Source organism: Ornithorhynchus anatinus, chromosome 19 (assembly GCF_004115215.2).
Source record: "Ornithorhynchus anatinus isolate Pmale09 chromosome 19, mOrnAna1.pri.v4, whole genome shotgun sequence".
Taxonomy (NCBI): Eukaryota; Metazoa; Chordata; class Mammalia; order Monotremata; family Ornithorhynchidae; genus Ornithorhynchus; species Ornithorhynchus anatinus.
The window spans coordinates 12046231-12066173 of record NC_041746.1 but is presented as its reverse complement, the minus strand read 5'-3'; the positions used below and the strand labels follow the sequence as shown (position 1 = coordinate 12066173).

Genomic DNA, 19943 nt, shown 5'->3' with positions numbered 1-19943 from the left:
ATAAGCCTCGGTCACTAGACTTCAGGACCAAGAAATTAGAAGAATCGGTCATAATGATATGGCTTGTGAAGCACCGTTGGGACACTTGTCCCTGCCCATCATGCAATGTGCAAGCAGTGATAAAGGGGAGGGGTTGGGGGGTGGGGAGCAGCGCAATGTTCCGCCTTCACACAATGTCAGCCAGAGCCAGCACTAGAATTCAGCTGACTCCTGAGCTTTGCTCTCTCCCTTGGCCTAATGGCACTGATACAGCAAATGCCTCCTCACCTCAGGCTCTAGTTCTTCAAATTATACTGGTAAAGGGCCTGGGTTACCTCAGTTCCATAGACAGTAGTTGACTGCTTTTTCCTTGCAAGTGCTTGCTTAAAATTATTAGCCTTCTCTGCTGTCTCTTACTGCTTTTCCCCACAGTGTGGCTGGCAAACACTCATCCTGAGAAGCTCACTCTGTTATTCAAGAGATCCAGCCAGTCATTTGACATCAGAGTGTTTATTATAGATGCACATCAGTGTTTGGGGCACCCCTAGGGGACATAGAAACCAATATGGTGACACTGACAACAGTTTAGGGTATGTACTCACCTAAATGGATAACAAGGTTTTTCCAAATTATTCACGCACTAATTTGAACCATCCATAAAACTCTGACAACACAATTATTAAAATGATAAAAATTCCAGTGTAGGTGTCAGGTGATAAGGAAATGAAATTAAGAGGGTTTTTTTAGGGACTTCCTTCAGGGCAGATCACATTTACAGTACAGTTCACCTTTACAATTCATTAGTATACTCACTGTTTGATGGAAAAAATAAAGCCACCTAGGACCTCTTTAAAAACCTTCTGTAAAAAAAGAACAAAAGAATTTAAGATATGAGCCAAAACTTAGGTCCATGCCAATCCTGTTACCATCTGGGTTCTAGATTAAAAAGTAATATAATTATCCACCAAAGGCCCATGCCTTCAGGAAGTTTGTCAGTTCTTCTCCCACCCCATTTATGCTTGATCAACTGCCTAATGTCTGTTAATAACTTAAACACTTAAATAATTTAGGACTCCAGGTGGGCTGCTCACTAGGCTGCAGTCAGCCACTCCCTAGGCCGAGCCGAGTGTCAGTTGACCAGGCGGAGTCTCCAGACCTGGCAAGTATTCCATCAGGTGAATGCATAAATTGGTGCTAATTGGTTTTGTTACTGCTGGGGTGGTAGTAACTTCCATCAAAATTGGTGGTTTGATCCAGTGTTTTCCACATCATGATCTCCAGGTGCCTTCTTTCAGCTTATATGATTTGATGCATGTCCCCTCCTCTTTAGGTATCTCTTTCGGATCTTGATCATCCACTTCACACTCAGTTTGGCAAACTCGGCTGCTTTAAATAAAGCCAGGAAAGCCCCACAGAGAAGAGCAATGGTATTCCAAGGGTTTGCAGTGATGATCTGAAAAATGAACATTTTATTAGCTGCTTAGCCTGTTTTGTGGCTACTCTCACAAGTTCCATCTGTTTGGTTGAGTTCTATAATATCATCCAATTCAAGCCTCTTTCATTTTGGTTCTACAATTTTTAAAGACCAAGAGGCAGTGGGCTTTGCTTCTGGTTGGGGTTTTCTGACAGTATGGCCAATTTAACAGAAGGGAAAGGTAAATCTTTTGCTATTCTCAAAACTAGTTGAGGAGGCTGAAAGGAAGCGCTCAGTCTAAAAGACCAGTGAAGCACCATCAGCCTTCTCTCCCGTCCCCTTCCTGAGCAAGTCTTTATATAACCAGCACCTCCTTCCATACAGTCCCATACTCTACTAGAGTAACCAACATTAGGCCATAGGGCTAGACCCAATACTCCAGTACTTCTATTTCCAGCCCTCTTTTAGCTTTTGAACATGCTGTGGATCACTATTTCTACTTTTTCCAAAACACAGCTTTTACTTATCCTAAATCAATTGGAAATGTGCCCTTCTCCATTTGAAAGCCCAATTATTTGATGGATCAAATCAAAAGCAGCTCTGTCTTTGTGATTGTTTGTGAAGTCCCGAGCTCATGTCTATTCCTCCTTGCACTCTCCCAAGCACTTAATATAGTCCTTAAATAGGACTAAGTCCCCCTAATCTACCTTTCTATTTTCCTTGGCTCACTTAAGAGCTAGCACTAGCTTTTCACAAACTCTCTTAAGAGTTGAATCTCTAATCTTCCACAGTAAGATACCAATGTCTACTGTGATTTCTATGGCTTTGAGAGGGGCCTGTTTTCCCAGGAAGTGACAAGGTCTAGGGGGAATGAAACGAAGGCAACTCTGATAAAGGCAAATGCTTGCTCTACTCAATAGTCCTGCTCACCAAGCAGCTCAAGCTTAAGGGAATCAGGCTGCTGCATTTTATACAGTGCTCTGCATCCAGTAAGCTCTCAATAAACACCAATGATCGACTGAAATATACTCACGTCTTGAACTGTCTGGATAAAAGGATCTTTCCACTCAAAGACCACAAAAAATAACTGGGTGCTTTTTTCTGCCAGCGGCCTCTGGTCAATGTAGTTCACCACGCTAGTCTAGAGAAAGAAGGAGAAAGCAGAGTGATCATTTGACATCCTCTTCCTGGAGCTGAGGGGGAGAGGTCAGGCAGGGCTTGGGGATGAGAAGGCTTTAGTGACCCAAAGAGGGCGAGCACTTGTGTGCATCGGGACCCAATCAGTGGGTGTAACATACAGGGACAGCTAGGGCCTCTGGGGGGGTCAGAAGCTGCCAGCAGGCTCCCATCAGCCCCTGCAGTGTGAAGTTAACTTGTAGAAGGGTGAGCAGGCCATCCCTGACTTTTGTCACTGTTGGTCTGAGGACCCTGAAACCTTGCTCCTCTAATCTATCATTATTCTTGTCTTTTTGTTTCTTCTCAGTGATTGGGAGAAAACACCACCCAGAAGCACTGCGCTAAAATACTTTGTTCATTCTAAATGGAAAAGAAAAAAGACATTAAATTCACCACTGGATTATTCACTGCTCTTATTAAAGAAAAATAAGGCAGCTAGTCACATGAGGAGTAGCAGATGCTTCAAATTACATGGTTTATTCTACCCCAACTATTCCTCATTTCATACATAACTCGAGTTTTCTCAGTCAGCAAGTATTCACTGAATCCCCTCGGGGTGCAAAAATATTCCACATGGCACTAAGTCATTTTAAAAGTCAGCTAAGACCCAAACAAGAATTGTGAACAGTTAGCACAGACATGACCTTGCTGGGTGCATAGTCTGCCCCTGCTCTATAGTATCTACCCCAGCTCTTAGTACAGTGTTTGTGGCACAAAGTGCTTAACAAATACCACAGTTACTATTATTATTGTTATAATTCTTATTAGGGCCCTGGCTTCCAACAGGCCACAACTACTATGGGCAGAGCAGCCTCCTACTGAGGCCTGGGGAATCTCCAGCTTGACCAGGCTGAGCTCTGGGGGACGCGGTTAAGATGAAAAGGACACCGTCTTCTTTCCCCAAGAAAGCTCACTGACTGTCCCGCTGCTCAGTACTGTGAGTGGCTCCCAAGGTTGCAGTCGTTACAGATTTGAGTCTTTTTCTGGGTCTGCTGCAGAGCAAGATTGCAGTGAAGTGGCCCAGGGTGGCTAGAGGCAGAAAGGGAGGTAGAACTCAATCTGTTTTCCGAGACCAGTGCTCAGACCAAATATTCATCAGAAAGGGGAAGTGGTTTTGGGTATTAATTCTCAATCCCCAGAACAAGCTATGAGACTGCTTGTAACCAAGGTTTGGAGTCTAAGGGCAGCCACTCTAGTTGGGTCTGATTGGAGTTCTGTCTTTGGTGCAGAGCCACTTTTTCTCTATGGAAGCCAGTTTCCCCATCAACAAAATGACTAGTAGTCCCCGTCCTGCCCTGCCACTCAGAGATGTGGACGGATATGAAAGCTGTGGTGGAAATCCAATGCAGTTTCCCCTACATGCTTCTTTCCTTGCACCTGTCAGTTGGTTGACATTTCTACTTTATGGTCTACGTCTGTGATAAACCCCCTCCCTGGTGCACACAGAACAGTGCAGCCCACAGTGGGTGTTCAACAAATATGGAGGACCCTCACGGAGTATAAAGACTTAAAAAGACTGACTTCATCTTACAATTACTGCCACCTTCAAAACAGCTCCAAAGAGAGAAAAGACAAAACATGGATCTTAACATGAAAAAGCAGGTTCTGCCCCACTCCCAGGCTCCTCAGCCTGCAGGGGTGAGCTGGGAATGTGTTGGGAAGAGGGACCCCCAGGCCTCCCCACTTCCCTGCCCAGCCCCGTTACCTCTTGACGGAACTCCACCGCCTCGCGCCCGTCCTCCTCTTTTGTCTTCACCAGGGACATCTTGACCCAGGTGCGGAAGCCCCCAGAGAACTTCCAGCTGGAGTAGGAGCTCTCACAACCTTGCATGAACTCTGCCTGGTCACGGCTGCAGCAGGGGGAGGAGGCCAGAGTTAGAGTTCCGGGGAGAGCCGGAGCCAGCAAGTGGCCAAGCTGATCCTTGACCCCGCCAGGGTCCAGACTGGCCCGGCCTGGCTCTCGGTGAGAACGCTTTTCTAGAAGAACCCTCACGTCTGAGACAGAGCCCCTCATCTCTGCCCCCTAATTCTGACAAACTCTTCTTCCCTGCTGAACAACTTATGGGGAAGGGAGCCCATAAGCCTCCATCCATCTTAAATTCCAGAGTCTTGGATGCCCCACTGGAAACTCTCCATTACCGTTAACTTCCTCCTGCTATAGTTGGAACATAATTTCCTCTTATTCTGGGTGACACAGAAGGCTCACAGTGGAACTGCCTTGCCAGCCTCACCACCCCTGACCCCTGCTCTGCCCAGACTTCAGAAGGGGCACAGTCCCGGTCACCCACCTCCATGGAGCTGGCAGAAGCTAGTGGCTGGCAGGCTGTCCCAGGCTCTGCTCCTTGAAGGAATTCCGTGCCCCTCCCTGATCAAATGGATCTGGCCAGATCCACTTTGGAGGGCTTCACCCTCAGCGCTCAAACAATTAATGGACTGTACTTATTAAGCACTTGCTGAGGACAGCACTGTACCAACTGCTTAGGAGAGTTCAATGCAAGAGTTGGTAATAGATACCGCCTGGGCTGAGGGAGGAGGAGAAGGGGTTTGGGCCCAAGAGAAATGAAAAGGGAAGAAACTGTCTCCAACAGACTCTTGTTAAACATCTCTCCCTTATTTATTGCTCCTCGTGGACAGGGATTGTGTCTACCAACTCTCTTGTAATGTACTCTCCCAAGCGCTTAGTACAGTGCTCTGCACACGAAATAAGTGCGCGATAAATACCATTGGTTGATCAGTTGTATTAAACTGCTGGCTCTGGGGTGCTTGGCTGCAAAACTACAGGAAGCCCCAGGGAGGGCTGAACTGAAAAGAAGAAATGGTCCAAATGAACCATCGTGCTGCCCTGTCCCCCCAGCCCCCCACACCCCGTGTACTCAGCACCGAGTGGACACTCAATAAATGCTACTACTACCTGCACTGAAGGGAAACCAATGCTGTTTCCGAGAGCCAAACACCTGTTTCTCTTCCTGCCCCTCCCTGGGTCAGTCCCCTTGCCTGGTCCAGAGAGAAGGGATAATGGGGGGGCGGGAGGAGGAAGGAGCCCCTTTCTGGCTGGCAGGCAGGCAGGCTTTGGAGCCACCATCCCAGGCTGCGGGAGTGGTGAGGGTGAGCTCGGGTTTGGGGTCTCTGTTCAGGCCCAGCTGGGCTCCCCCCACACGGCTGGCCCGGGTTCTCTCCCTGCCCAGCCTCACTGCGCTCAGCCCAGGCAGTGGCCCCCGCCGGGCACATAAACAAGAAAGCAAACACCCACACAGTATGACTTCCGATTCTAAACTAACCACCTTCACCTGGGGCAGAAACCACAGGCAACTTGAACTGACAGTGCGTCATCGCATGCAGCTGGCACAAGGGCCCTGTGGCTTGCTTGGGCACCACTGTAAAACCCAGGCCCGGGCCATCCCCCTCCGCAATGCAGCTCGATGGCACGGGGCACTTACCTAAGGGGAATGACTGTCTCACACTGACACAAAAAAGGCTACCGGCAGTATTTTTGATTTGAATTTTTTTTTTTGGTCTGATGACACAACAGCCAGACCATCAACATCGATATCCCACCCAACTGCCTGCCTACTCTTCCACAATCTGATTAAAGCAAGGTGGGCTTCCTGGCTGTCTCCTACAGCCAGGCTCAGCGACATCCTCATCATCGGGACTGAGGCGGGAGGGACTGGGAACAAACACTGGCGCTGATCGCTGCTGACCACCTCTGTCTCCCACCTACCTGTGTACCCCCCCGACTCTACCACTTCCACCTCATCACGTGACAAGAGAAGTGGACCTGACTGTTTTTAGTGAAGCTTCAACTCCCTTTTCTCACGACATCCAAACCCCCAAGGATCACCACTGCTCTGCCAAGACGGCCCAGCCTGGATTCAGAACATGACCGACTGATTGTCACCTGCAGCACACTGAGTAGGAAGCTGCAAACTCTGATATGATCACTATTACACCAATGACTCCCCAGGCACGGTACCCTCACGAAGTCCAGAGGGCAGGAAGGCTTTCCTGACACCTCCCCCACCGTTGTTCCTTCTCTTCTGCATTACCTTCAGTCCTTACCCACTTAAGCACTTAGATATTCAATCCCTCACTGCCATCCAACAACACAGTATTCATTAACACTAAGTTGCTTCCCCTAACATGTAATTTGTTTTAATGTCTGTCTCCTCAGCTACACGCTAAGCTCCTTGACAGTAGGGATAGCTTCTACTTACTTCAGGCTACCCTCCCAAGCTCTTAATAGAGTGCTCTGCACAGAGTAAGAGCTCAATAAATATTGTTGCTTGATTGAACACGGGTCTGGGCTGCAGTCTCAAGACTCCACAGGGAGGGTGATGAAGGTGTAATTTCTACTGTAAATTTTGCAGTTATGGTCTTATGAATTGAAATATTCTTTCAGATACTGTCACCCACCCACCAGCTCCCACTTAAGACTGGCAGCTCCTTCTTTGTATTGTACTGCTCACGTGACTAGTACAGTGCACTGCCCTCAAAGGATGCTTAATAAATACTACTACAACAACTGCGCCTTTTCCTCCTCCCTCTCGATGTCCCTTTTAGGGCTCTGTGACACTGGTCTCCTAATTTTTTCCAATTCCTCCTCCCTCTCGATGTCCCTTTTAGGGCTCTGTGACACTAGTCTCCTAATTTTTTCCATCGTACACTGTCCCCCGGGGCCATCCCAGCTTCTCTATGCCTGGGAGCTGGGACTGTGGCCAACAGCCTCTCTCGGAGGCTTGTGACAGCACGCACCCGCCCAGACCTACCTGTGCAGAAACTCCTGGAAAGAAGAGAAGAGCAGATAATCGATGGCACTGAAGTCCTGGTCGGTTTCATTCAAACGGAACTGCAAGAAGACCAACTCCCTCTTCTTCACCTCCCGGGGTCCTTGCACGATCAAAGCATATTTCTGCAGGTGGCAGAGGCAAGGCAGGCATCAGGGCCTCAGCCCGTTCTTCCCCACACCCTGTTCCGTCCCACGGCCTGGGAGAAGAGTGTCCCCTCTCGGCAAGATGAGGTCCAGCTAGACCGTTGTGGAGGGCTGCGGCGGGGTCCCACACGGGGGTGGCAACACTCGCTCAGTGTCCCGGTTGGCCTTGCAAGCCAAGGGAAGGGCAGGTCTGTGGGGGAGATCTCTCACCTTGTGCCGCCCCTCCCCCGGCCTAAGATCTCACTGCCTCTTTCATTACCTCTGTCCAGCCCAGGGGAATCTCGGGGGCTGAAACTGCCTGCCAGCTGCGTGCCTGCACCCCTCCATCCTCTGGGCTTGACACCTACCACCAGTTCCTCAGGGGGCCTACAGACCAGGCCACAGAACAAAAGGAGGGGCCCCCGAGGTCCCAGCTAGCTCAGTTCTCAAGTTGTTTTTTTAAATGGGATTCGACTCATCGTGACTTAACACTACGAGATTTTTTTGCTTCCATTTTCCTCCCTGACTCTGGTGGGAAACCAGTGTAAATGGAGAACTATTACTGGCTGAGAAAGAAAACCCCCAGGGCTTTTCCTGAGCACAGACTACACGTGAAGCCCTGGCTTCTTCTGACCAAACTGACCTGGTTTGGGGAGGCTTGGAGGATTTCACTTTTCCAAGTTCTTTCACCCCTTCATCTCTCATCTGCTGACGCAGGGGCCTGAACGCCCGGCCCCCAAATGTTCTTTACACTGCCAGCGGAAAGCTCCAGCCCGTGGGCAGTTAGGTAGGCTCTGTGCATGCACGTGCATGCGTGTCTCCCTGCCCCTCTCTGTCATTCTCCCAGAGACAGATACGCAGTCCTGAGAGTCCCAAAGAAAGCTCTTTTCAGAACCCCTGCGGCCCTGCACTCATTTCCGGATCTAGTGCGACTGCTGGTTAAACTCAAGCTGCTTTTTCCAGACTTGGAAAGACTACTACCAATGACTCTGCAGGCTCCCTGGACAGAAAAACGGGCTGTTCCGTACCCGCTACTCAAAGAGAACGGAGCATCTCCAAAGAGGACTTTAATGATCTGTGTGGCTGCCTCCTTCCGCTCTCATGGAGAGGTGAGAGCGCTATCACCCATCCTCACATCTCACTTCCTGCTTCGCAGACCAAAGGCTGAACTGCAGAAAAGCTCCCTCCCCAAAGAAGCGGCAAGGGGTCTGTGGACCTCTCTTGGCTTCAAACATCAGATCTGGGTCCTTGGGTCTCTTACCTCCTCTGTAAAATGGGGAGTGAGACTGTGAGCCCCATGGGGGACAAGAACTTTGTCAAGCCGACTTGTTTGTATCCACCCCAGCACTCAGTACAGTGCCTGGCACAAAGTAAGCGCTTAACAAATACCACTATTATCATTACCTATAGTTCGAAGTCTAGCATGATGAAAGGCAGTTAAAATCCACCTGTCAAGATGGCTGGCCTCCCTCAGAGTTCAGGTTTAACAGAAGTGAACGGATCGGGTCCAGCTGCCTTTGACTGCTGGCGGTAACGGTCACCCCGTCGGCGGCCCCCTTCCCGCCTCCCCGCGGGCCCAGAGACTTTGCCGTTGATTACCATGGTTGGGTTAGAAAAGGGATCGGTGTAGTTGACTCTCCGGGTGGTACAGTTAACATCTCCGGGCTGACCTGGGTTTTCCAGAGGTGGGATCGAGTCATAGTGGTGCTTGCAACTTAGCAGCTGAGCCTGCCCCGGGTATAGGGCAATACCTGTTTGGGAAGGAAAGGTGGAAGGCAATTAAACAGGCAACTCTCACACCCACACCCCTGGGTTTTCACACACTTTTGCTCTGATCCTCAGCCAGTGATTATTGAGTATATTCCTTGCCTGCGTGGTGTTGTTATCATGTCCCCGGGAGGAGGAAAGAACCAGACCTTCCAACGCCACTGACCCTACCCCGTGATAAAAAGCCCAAGCTGATGGGCAACTGGCCCTTACTAGAGAGGGCCGAACCTCCCTTGGCAGGCAGGACTGTGGCTCTGGCCAGGGAGGAAGCCAAAGAGGCTGTGTGGCCAACTGGAAAAGGCACTGGGACTGGCAGTCGAGAGACTTGGGTTCTAATTCCAGCTCTGCCACGTAACTGCCGTACGTTTTGGACAAGTCTCATAACTTCTCTAGGCCTCACTTTCCTGATCTGTTTTCCCTTGCTCTTACAAAAGGAACCCTGAGTGGGATGGGGACTGTGTCCAATGCAATGAGTTCGTATCTACCCCAGTGCTTAGCACCTAGGAAGTACTTCATTCAGTCGTATTTATTGAGCACTGTGTGCAGAGCACTGGACTAAGAGCTCGTATGCCATCATCACCAGAGGAGAAAGCTTAATGTCCCTCTGAATCAACAGGAAGGTAAACTATTTTAGCCCAAGAGAGGCTAGCTGACCACAAGAGCACGTGATTGGGGTGCGGTGGCAGTCGGCCGGGACACGGCAGCAGGTGAGCGGGGGGCAGCGGCAGAGACGGTGGCAGCCTCATTAGCCTCGGCTGGGCCCGGATCCATGGAGGGAATGAGCCCCACGCAGGGACTCAAGTCTCTCGACTCCCAGTCCCAGTGCCTTTTCTGATTGGCCACACAGCCTCTTTGGCCTCCTCCCTGGCCAGAGCCACAGTTCTGCCTGCCAAGGGAGGTCCGGACCTCTCCAGTGAGGGCCAGTTGCCCATCAGCTTGGGCTTTTCACCGGTTCTTTCCTCTCCAACCAAACTGCTACCAAGTTAATCCAGGCACTTATCCTATCCCATCTGATTACTGTAGCAGCCTCCTTGCGACTTCCCTGCCTCCTGTCTCTCCCCTCTCCAGTCCATACTTCACTCTGCAGCCTGGATTGTTTTTCTACAAAAACCCTCAGTCCACATTTCCCAACTCAAGAACCTCCAGTGGTTGTCCATCAGACATCAGACAGAAACTCCTCACTATTGACTTTAAAGCACTCGATCTCCTTGCCCCCTCTTACCTCACCTCGCTGCTCTCCTCCTACAATCCAGCCCACACATTCTGCTCCTCTAATGCCAAGCTACTCGCTGTATCTCGATCTCATCTATCTCACCTCTGACCTCTCGCCCACATCCTTCTTCTGGCCTGGAACTCCCTCCCTTTTCATATCTGATAGACGATTACTCTCCTCTCCTTCAAAGCCTTATTGAAGGCACACCTCCTCCAAGAGGCCTTCCCTAAGCCCTCATTTCCTCTTTTCCCACTCCCTTCTGGCTGTCCCGACTCGCTCCCTTTATTCACTATCCCCGCCCTCAGTCCCACAGCACTTATGTCATATCTGTAATTTATTTATTGAGATTAATGTCTGTCTCCCCCTCTAGACTGTAAACTCATATTGGACAGGGAATGCGTCCGTTATACTGTTTGTACTCTCCCAAGCATTTAGTAAAGTGCCCTGCACACAGTAGGTCCTCAATAAATACAACTGATTGATTGATTGAGAAATGGGGACACTACTCAAGACAGATCCTGTCATGTTTCTGGGTTTGGAGCCTTGGGTGCCGAGAAAGCACCCGGATGGTGGACTCACACTGAGGGGAACCCGACTGCAGTCACTGCTTCCAATTCTGATTAGCTCAGAGAACTAGGGGGTGGGTGGAAGATTCTGGGATCCTGACTCAGCCCCCCATCCTGAAAGGGAAAAGCTGCAGGGCCCAAGAAGGGCTCAGGATTCTGAGGAGCTACAGGCTCAAGAGTTTAATATGAGAATTTATCATCTCCCCTTCTGGGGGCGGAGAGGGGAGGAGAGAGGAGGAGAGAGAGAGAGAAAGAGTCTCTCCCTCGCTCCCTCCATGGGGGCGGTGAGGCCAGCAGGAAGAGGATTTCCTGGAGCATTTGTTCGGCTACTGCCTGTCACATCTCCCCTGCCGGCTGCCCAACCGGGGACTAGAAACAACTGGGTGAACGAAGTTCAGGGAGCATTTGTTCCCGGTGGGGTCCCAGAAGGCTCTGTGTCCTCCCAGTTCCAGCTTGGCCCGCTCTGGGAAGAATCCAGGCAGGATGCAGAGGCCCTGGGTGAAGGCAGACGGCCCTGGCCATTCCTGAGTCTGTGGACTCTGGAGCCCAGAGTGGGACACCCCTCCCCCTCTGTGGGCTAGATCCCATCCCTCCAGGTGGAAGCAAACCCCGCCCCACCACTCCGGGCAACAATCCAGGACCCCAGGACTTAGAATGGGAGCCTGTGTGAGACAGAGGCTGTGTCCCATATGTTTATCTTGTACCTACTCCGGTGCTGAACAAAGTGCCTGACATAGGAAATGTCTAACATATACCACAATGATTATTTTGAGCCCCTGGGGTCTGGGAGCTGGTCCAGGCTGTAGACCCAGTGCCCACGGGAGTCCACGACACACTGATCCTGATTAGATCCCACAGATTGTTACTTGCAAATAGACCATTCCCAGACCAAAGAGGAGGACATGCCACAACAGGCCATACCACGCCACGCCAACTGGTCTCCCTGCTGATCTTCTTCTCTGGCCTTGGGCCAGAAGTGGGTCCATGTGAGGTCTATACTCATTGGACTTCTACACTCACGTGGCCCAGTGGGACTGGAGGTGCCCTGAATAAAATGCTACTTCCTCTCCTCTCAATGACCGCAGGAGAGTTGTGTATGAGAGGATTTAATTTACAAAGATAGTGGGAGCTCCTCAGCTTCCTCTCCCAGGAGTGGCTGGCAGCTCCCCCTCTGTGGGGTAAGGCTAATTCAGTCCTCAAAGCCCTCCCTGAGTGAGGGCTCCCAGGGTGCCACTTTTTCCTCTTTCCGATGCTTCCCAACTCATGACACCCCATGTCCCTCCTCCAGCTAAAAATAAAAAGTCAGCACTGTCTCCCTCTTAGTACCCAAGCCAGAAAGGAGGTCCAAAGGTCTAGCTAACTCTCTGTTCCTACAGCCTTCAGGGTGCCACCTCCAGCTGTTCAGGGCCCTGGGGCTCCAGTAGTTCCAACCCTCTCAGGATGCTATGCCCCCGCTCTGGGGCCCTGGTCCAGTTTGAGGAACATGATGACTCCGAGGAAGCACTGGGGCCAGAGGGAAGAGGCAGAGTTCAGGCCGCTGAGCGCTGCCAGAGTGGAATCCACACTAGGCTCTCCCAGCTGGCAATGGGCTCTTTTCCCCAGAGCCATGACTGAGGCTCCCTACTGATTACCTGGAAACTGGGGGAAGGGCAGGCTGGGAAAATTTACACTCCTAGGCTCCAGGCATGTGTACAAAGTTCAACTATTTTCAAAAAACTTCCAGACAGAAAAATTCTATTTTGGTCATCATGTTTCCTATGGCCTTGGCCCTCATGGGCCCCACCTCTGCTCTCTCCTAAGACCAGCAGATATCTACTGCAGCTCACCTACTCACAGTTCCCCCAACAACCTCACTGCCCACATCCCCAAGGAAACCAATGAGGAAGGACAGAGTGCAGAAGCTGTCTTTAGGCCCACTGGACTGATTTCCAGTAGGTCCAAAGCCTGACTTTTCATGACTAAATTATGCCCAGAGTTGCCAAATGAGGGACACGGTGATCTCGGCAGAACGCCACCCAAACCCCACCGAAAGTCTGGCCTCCGGCCTCACCTGGGGCATCGTAGCGGTCCACCTCTTTGTAAGAGACGGACATGACCGGGTGTTTGAGCTTCTCTCGGAAGTCAGTGATGGTTTGGTAGACGAGGAAGACGGCCACAGCCATGAGAAGCAGGTAAATGAAACTCAATAGCACCGAGAATACATTCTTAAGGCAGGTCTTGCTGAAGCGGATGCTGCTCACGGTGGATTCGCTGTCTAGGACTGAACACAGGAGTGGATTGAGGCTTCTCAGGCAGTAGAAGCCAAAGCTTCCCAGGGCAGGAAAGCTTGCGTGTGGGGTGGAGGAGGGAGCAGTACAGGGACTTTGTCTGATTTCCTTATATTGTATCTACCCCATTGCTTAGGAGAATTTGCTTAGCACATAATAGACACTTAACAAATACCACCACCATTTTTATTATTGTAAACAGGAAGCATACGAATCTATCATAACTCATACAGTTACTCAGTCCAAGACCTCCACCCCTGAGCAGAAACCAACAAAAGCCCAAAGAAAATGATGGTGGAAAGCTGAAGGGAGCAGCAAGGGACAGAATGGATACCCTCAGGTAGCCAAAACCTCACTGGCTCAGCCCAAAAAAACCTACTAAGAAATGGGAGTCACAGAAGGATTTACCATGGAAACTTACCTATGTGCCTGTCTACCACCTCATCTGCCTGAGGGCTGGTGGTGGGGCCCTTAAATAGCTGGTCGGGGGCTCCGCTCCTCCTCTGTTACTCACAAATGGCTGGCAGGGAAGAGGCTCGAGGCAGCTAGATTGGACAGGCTGGTGAGCAGGAGCCCCTTACCTGCAGGGCTGTTAAATATTTATGGCTTTAGACTTAAGGCCATAGGAAACGTCTTGTTGAACTGGGTAATGGAGATCAACTCCCTGACACATCAATGATCAGATACCAAATCCAAGGGGAGGCGTCTGACCATCTGCCAGTTTTCATAGACTTCTTCCAGAGGAGTCCCTCCGAAAATCCTGCCACCATTCAGAATAGAGGGGAGGTAAGGCCAGCTCTCCTATCTAACTCACAAAGAGCTATCCCAGTTCTGGAAGGCCCTTTCCACACCCAGGAACAAGAGGGACACCAAATCCCCAATCACTCTGCGCTCCTCCAACACCAACCTACTCACTTTACTTCGATCTCATCTATCTCGCCGCCGACCCCTTGCCCTCATCCTCCCTCTGGCCTAGAACTCCCTCCCCATTCGTATACAACAGACCACCACTCTCCCCACCTTCAAAGCCTTACTAAAATCGTATCTCCAAGTGGACTTTCCCAATTAAGCCCTCAGTTCCCCTACTCCTTCTCCCTTTTGCATCCCCTATGTACTCGGATCTGTACCCTTTAAGCACTTGATATTCAGCCCACTTGCAGTCCCACAGTACTTATGTACATATCTGTTATTTATTTTAATGTCTGTCTCCCACTCTAGACTATAAGGGAATGTGTCCACCAATCCTGTTGTACTGTACTCTCTCAAGCGCTTAGTTCAAAACATGATCCAGACTACTGATCAACTGACTGGCTGACTGGCAGAGCCCAGAGCTTACTCCCAGTGCTTCTGTTCTCCCTGTCCCTGCCCCCCGACTCACCTGGTAAAATGACTTGATCTTTGTCTCTGGCTTCTCCCTTTTTCTGCTCCTCCGTCCTCTCCACGTTTTCAGCCACCTGATCCAGCTCCTCACTCAGCTGAAGGAGAAAAAGGCAGAGAACAGGCATTGCGCTGGGATGGAGTCCTTCTCCATGGTGGGAAACAGAGTGAAATGCCAGGAAGATCTGGGAACTTAAGTGTCCAGGAGGCAGGCTAAGAGCAGGGAAGCTTCCTTCTGAGTCCCTGCTGCTTCTTTTTAATCCAGAATCTGATTTCTAGGCTATAGCATGTACTTCTGCCTCCATGTGGCTCTAGGACCTCCAAGCACTGTCCATGCCTGAACAACTTTCTCCTTCCTTGTTGGCAAACCATCTTCTTGCCCTCTTTCAAATCCCTCCTAAAAACCCATGTTCCCTAGAAAGTTTTCCAATGTTAACCCCCCAAACTCCACCCTCTCCAGCATCAGCAACAGGGCTTATCTTTTTACTTGCTTAAGATTATGTTTACAGTATCACCTGTGCTTCATGTCATTTGTATCTTTGCGTTCTAACTGTTCCTTCTCGAATGAGGAGAGGGACTCCCCTTTTGGACCCCACCTCTGGAAGAGAAGGCCTATTTCAACATTATCTTCTCCTCTAACTCTCCTCAGAGTGTAGTGCTGGGCCTAGCAGATTTTGGGTGCTTGGGAAATGCTGATGTCTGCGTGACTCTGAAGGTATAGGTCGCTGTTCTCCATCTCTCATCCAGGCAGAGAGAACATTTTACAGCTCTTTGGAAAAATCATTCAATATGCATGAGGCATCGGGCTAGATTCTGACCCAATCTGATCCCACACCGACAAAATTCCCAACTTGGGGCTGTTTGGAGTGAGTGAGGGGTTGATCCCACTCGCCCATTTTCTCCTGCACTGTTTCACTGAACGAGCCCCTAGTTAAGGCCTTCCCCTGCCTGAACCAAGTCTCCCCTAAGCCTGACCTCCCTTCTCCACTCACACAATCACAGTCTCCTCCCTGGGTAGATATCAATAAACCAGTGGTATTTACTGAGCACTTATTGTGTGCAGAGCACTATACTAAACACTTTGGAGCTTACAATCTAGTAGGTGGAGAGGCAGACATTAAATTACCCGTAGGAAAAGCAACAGCTATGCACATAAATTCTGAGGTGGGGGCGGGGTGAGTACTTAAGTGCTTAGCAGGTAGGATTTAGTGTGTAGGTGAGGCAGAAGGAAAAAATAATAGGGTTGGGAGATGAAAGATTACCCAGGGAAGGCTTCCTGGAGGAGATGTGATTTTAGCAAGGCTTGGGAGATGGAGAGAGTGGTGATCTGTTGGCTATGAAGGAAGGAGAAAGGGGTCGATGGCAAGAGACAAGATGCACCTAATGGTGAATCAGACCACTTGGAAGAAAGGGAAGAATGGTTAATTTCAGGTGCTCCCACCAGTCAACTACCTGAACTGAGACACACACACACATACATACACACACCCAGGGCCAGGGTCTGAGTGCCTATGCTCAGCAGGATCCTGAGCATGTCAAAGGGCACACTGGGGTGAGTGTGAGGGACAGAGAAGTGGAACTTGGTGGCATTTGGTGTCACCTGGAGGGGAGTGAGGGAGTGTCTGTGGCCTCCTCAAACATGGGTCTCTACTGGGTGGCAAACAAAACTTACAGGCCCCTATCTACTATGGCAACTGCTTGCTGAATGTGACAAATGGGGGATGACAACTGGGTTGGGATGCCAGAGAGGGCAAAGAAGCACTTCTCCTGCCCAAGGCCCGGTGCTTCACCTTGGATTTACCTAGCGGTCATGCTCAAGAGTATATATGCTGAAAAGAAAACAGAAACAAAATGCAGTAAAGAAGCAGGGAGTGCAATAAGCAAGAGCAAGGGAGAAGGAAAATGGGAAGGAAATGGAAATGGTCAAGAATCGTAGTCACAAGGTGAAGAAAACAGGCTATGACTGGGATTTTGCTTTGCTTTCACACAGCCCCCCCCCCCCCCCCAGGATATTGAACTTCCTTTACTGTACTGGCAGCTCTGACCTAACTGCAAGCTAAGGACACTTTTCCCTCCAAAAGACAGAGAGATTGACCTCCACCTTAACTTTCCCCCATCACCCAGAGGCCCCCAAAACCCATTCCTGCTGAAAGATAAATTCAATAAAAGCCCAACTCTGAGCAAAATTTTTCCCCTGAAGAGGAAAGAGAAGGCCACAACATGGCTTAGTGGAAAGAGCCTGGGCCTGAGAGTCAGAGGACCTGGTTCTAATCCTGGCTCCACAACTTGCCTGCTGTGTGACCCTGGGCAAGTCACTTAGCTTCTTCGTGCAAATGCAACGTAACAACTCTGTTATACTGTAATCTCCCAAGTGCTAAGTAGTGTGCTGTGCACACAGTAAATGCTCAATAAATATGACTGATTGGTAAGATGGGGATTCATTCCCTGTTCTCCCTCCTACTTGGATTCTAAGCCCTATTTGAAGCGGGGGCTGTCTCTCACCTGATTTACTTGTATCTACCCCAGCGCTTGACACACAGAAAGTGCTTAACAAATACCACAGCTGTTTGAAGTCAGGATCCACATCAGTCTCTTACTGGTTCTCTCCAAGATGAGCGTGCCAATGACAGGTGCTCTGCAATGCCAACAATGCCCATGTCCTTATAGGCTTTCTTTTTAATTCCCGGATGTTCTGGGTGGGGAACGGGAAGGAGGAAAGGCTTGGTGCAGAAAGATGGGTTTTGTGAGTCCCTTGGGGGCTCGGGTACCACCTTATTTTCATGTGTGTGTGTGAGCACGTTTTTCTTACTGCTCAGGATAGTGCTCCATACCCAGTAGGGGCTTAATAAATACTATTTGGCTCAGTGGAAAGAGCCAGGGCTTGGGAGTCAGAGATCATGGGTTCGAATCCCGGCTCTGCCACTTGTCAGCTGTGTGACTGTGGGCAAGTCACTTCACTTCTCTGTGCCTCTGTTACCTCATCTGTAAAAAGGGGATTAACTGTGAGCCTCACGTGGGACAACCTGATGACCCTGTATCTACCCCAGTGCTTAGAACAGTGCTCTGCACATAGTAAGCGCTTAACAAATACCAACATTATTATTATTACTACTGCAGGGTGGAGGGCAAGGAATCCAAATAACCCGCGGCGGTTGGAGTTAGAAATGGAAGGGACCTCCTGGAGTTATCGGGCCCAGGCCTCTACACCCAAATCATCCGGGCCAGGCGGCCAGCCCCTTCTTCTAGTCAAGCCCTGCGGGCCACATGGAGGAGGGAACGGTCCTGCTCTCCCACTAAATCCCCCAACCCGGAGGCGGCTGTCCTGAGAAAGTCACCGCCTCTAATAATTAAACCTGCGGGGGTCTTGGCCGCAGGTCCCGCTGGCCAGGACTCCATCCCTTAAGGAAGAAAACAGTCGCATCCCGACCCTCCAAGCCCTGGTTTCCTTTGGCAACCGCTGCCCCCTTCCCAACAACGCCTCTCCCTCCCGGCCTCTGCAGGATGGGAATTGCCCCCCTTCTCTTCCCGCCCCCCGTGCACCACCCCACGGCTGGCAGCGGGCAGCCGCCCTTCCCCCGCCCTCCTGCCCACCGCCGTCCGGGGGTGCGGGGTGCCCTGTGCCCCTAACTTTTCTGCCGCCCCCAGTACCTCCTGGTAAGACGTGGAGATTTCCTGCCTGATCATGGCACCGACGGCGAGGCCGGGCACCCGCAGAGCCCGCGGCAACGACCCGGGAGGGAAGGTGGGCAAGAGCGCGGGGGCGCGCGGCGGCGGCGGCGGGGGCGCGCAGGACCGGCCCCCGGAGCCGCCGGGCGCATGCGCCCGGACTGCGGCCCGCTCAACCCAACCAGGGCCGCCTGGGAAGGGTAGTTTCTTCTCCTGGGCCGTGGCATTCAGTCCTTCAGTAGTATTTATTGAGCGCCCACTATGTGCAGAGCACCGGACTAAGCGCTTGGAATGGACAAATCGGTAACAGATAGAGACAGTCCCTGCCCTTTGACTAATCACGCCAGATCGATCGCCTTTAGCAGGTGTCGCACCGGCCAGCAGGAGCGACGGTAGAGTCATTCCGTCCTATTTATTGAGCGCTTCCTGTCCGCGCAGCACTGTATCTGTTGCCGATTTGCACATTCCAAGCGCCTAGTACAGTGCTCTGCACAGAGTAAGCGCTCAATAAATACTATTGAATGTACTGAGCGCTTGGGAGAGTCCAATATAACAATAAACGGACATGTCCCCTTGCATAGTCACAACGAGTTTACCGTCTAGAGAAGCAGCGCGGCTCAGTGGAAAGAGACCGGGCTTGGGAGTCCGGGGTCGTGAGTTCTTATTCCGCCTCCGCCACTTGTCAGCTGTGTGACTTTGGGCCAGTCACTTAACTTCTCGGTGCCTCCGTTACCTCATCTGGAAAATGGGGATTAAGACTGTGAGCCTCACGTGGGACATCCTGATTACCCTGTATCTACCCCAGCGCTTAGAATAATAATGTTAATAATGTTGGTATTTGTTAAGCGCTTACTAGGTGCAGAGCACTGTTCTAAGCGCTGGGGTAGACATAGGGGAATCAGGTTGTCCCACATGGGGCTCACAGTCTTAATCCCCATTTTACAGATGAGGTAACTGAGGCCCAGAGAAGTTAAGTGACTTGCCCACAGTCACACAGCTTACAAGTGGCAGAGCCGGGATTCGAACTCATGACCTCTGACTCCAAAGCCCGTGCTCTTTCCACTGAGCCACGCTGCTTCTCTAACAGTGCTCGGCACATAGTAAGTGCTTAACAAATACCAACATCATTATTATTATTAATCCCGGCTCTGCCATTTGTCAGCTGTGTGACTTTGGGCCAGTCACAACTTCTCTGGGCCTCAGTGACCTCATCGGGAAAATGGGAGTTAAGACCGTGAGCCCCCCCGTAGACAACCTGATTACCTTGTAGCTACTGTTGTGCTTAGAACAGCACTTGGCACATAGTAAGTGCTTAGCAAATACCATAATTATTATTATTCCAGAGCTTAGAACAGTGCTTGGCACATAGTAAGTGCTTTAAAAAGACCATTATTATTATATGAACCATGATGAGGAAGACTGAGCTCTGGGCTGATAAACCCATATTTTGGGAATCTGAGATTGGGGGCACATGAATTGAAACCCAGGTGCAAGTCAAGGGGAGAAAAATCTGCCGTGGGAAACGTGACACGCTTTGAATTGACCCCCGAGGCCTGTTGGGCTGCTGCCTAACTAGCCTGGTGGGCTATGCATAAATATTGAGAAGGAA

The 19943-nt window shown here is 50.6% G+C and overlaps 1 protein-coding gene across 4 annotated transcripts in view; it reads right to left on the bottom strand.

Moving 5' to 3' along the window:
• Positions 1–470: 470 nt before the first annotated feature.
• Positions 471–19943, bottom strand: part of PACC1 (proton activated chloride channel 1) — a 57550-nt gene continuing 38077 nt past the window's right edge. The window contains exons 1-8 of one of the 4 annotated variants that reach the window (XM_001510502.4): positions 18317–18443; positions 14670–14766; positions 13075–13284; positions 9078–9229; positions 7336–7478; positions 4275–4419; positions 2427–2534; positions 474–1432 (exon numbers count right to left, since the gene is read on the bottom strand). In XM_001510502.4, the coding sequence (XP_001510552.1) occupies positions 1271–1432; positions 2427–2534; positions 4275–4419; positions 7336–7478; positions 9078–9229; positions 13075–13284; positions 14670–14766; positions 18317–18352 (1053 nt within the window). In that variant the 5' untranslated portion in view covers positions 18353–18443 and the 3' untranslated portion in view covers positions 474–1270. Of the gene's footprint in view, positions 1433–2426; positions 2535–4274; positions 4420–7335; positions 7479–9077; positions 9230–13074; positions 13285–13712; positions 13797–14669; positions 14767–18316; positions 18444–19943 lie in introns of those variants that run through there. The other 3 variants (XM_029047169.2, XM_029047170.2, XM_039914747.1) reach the window with 3 other exon arrangements.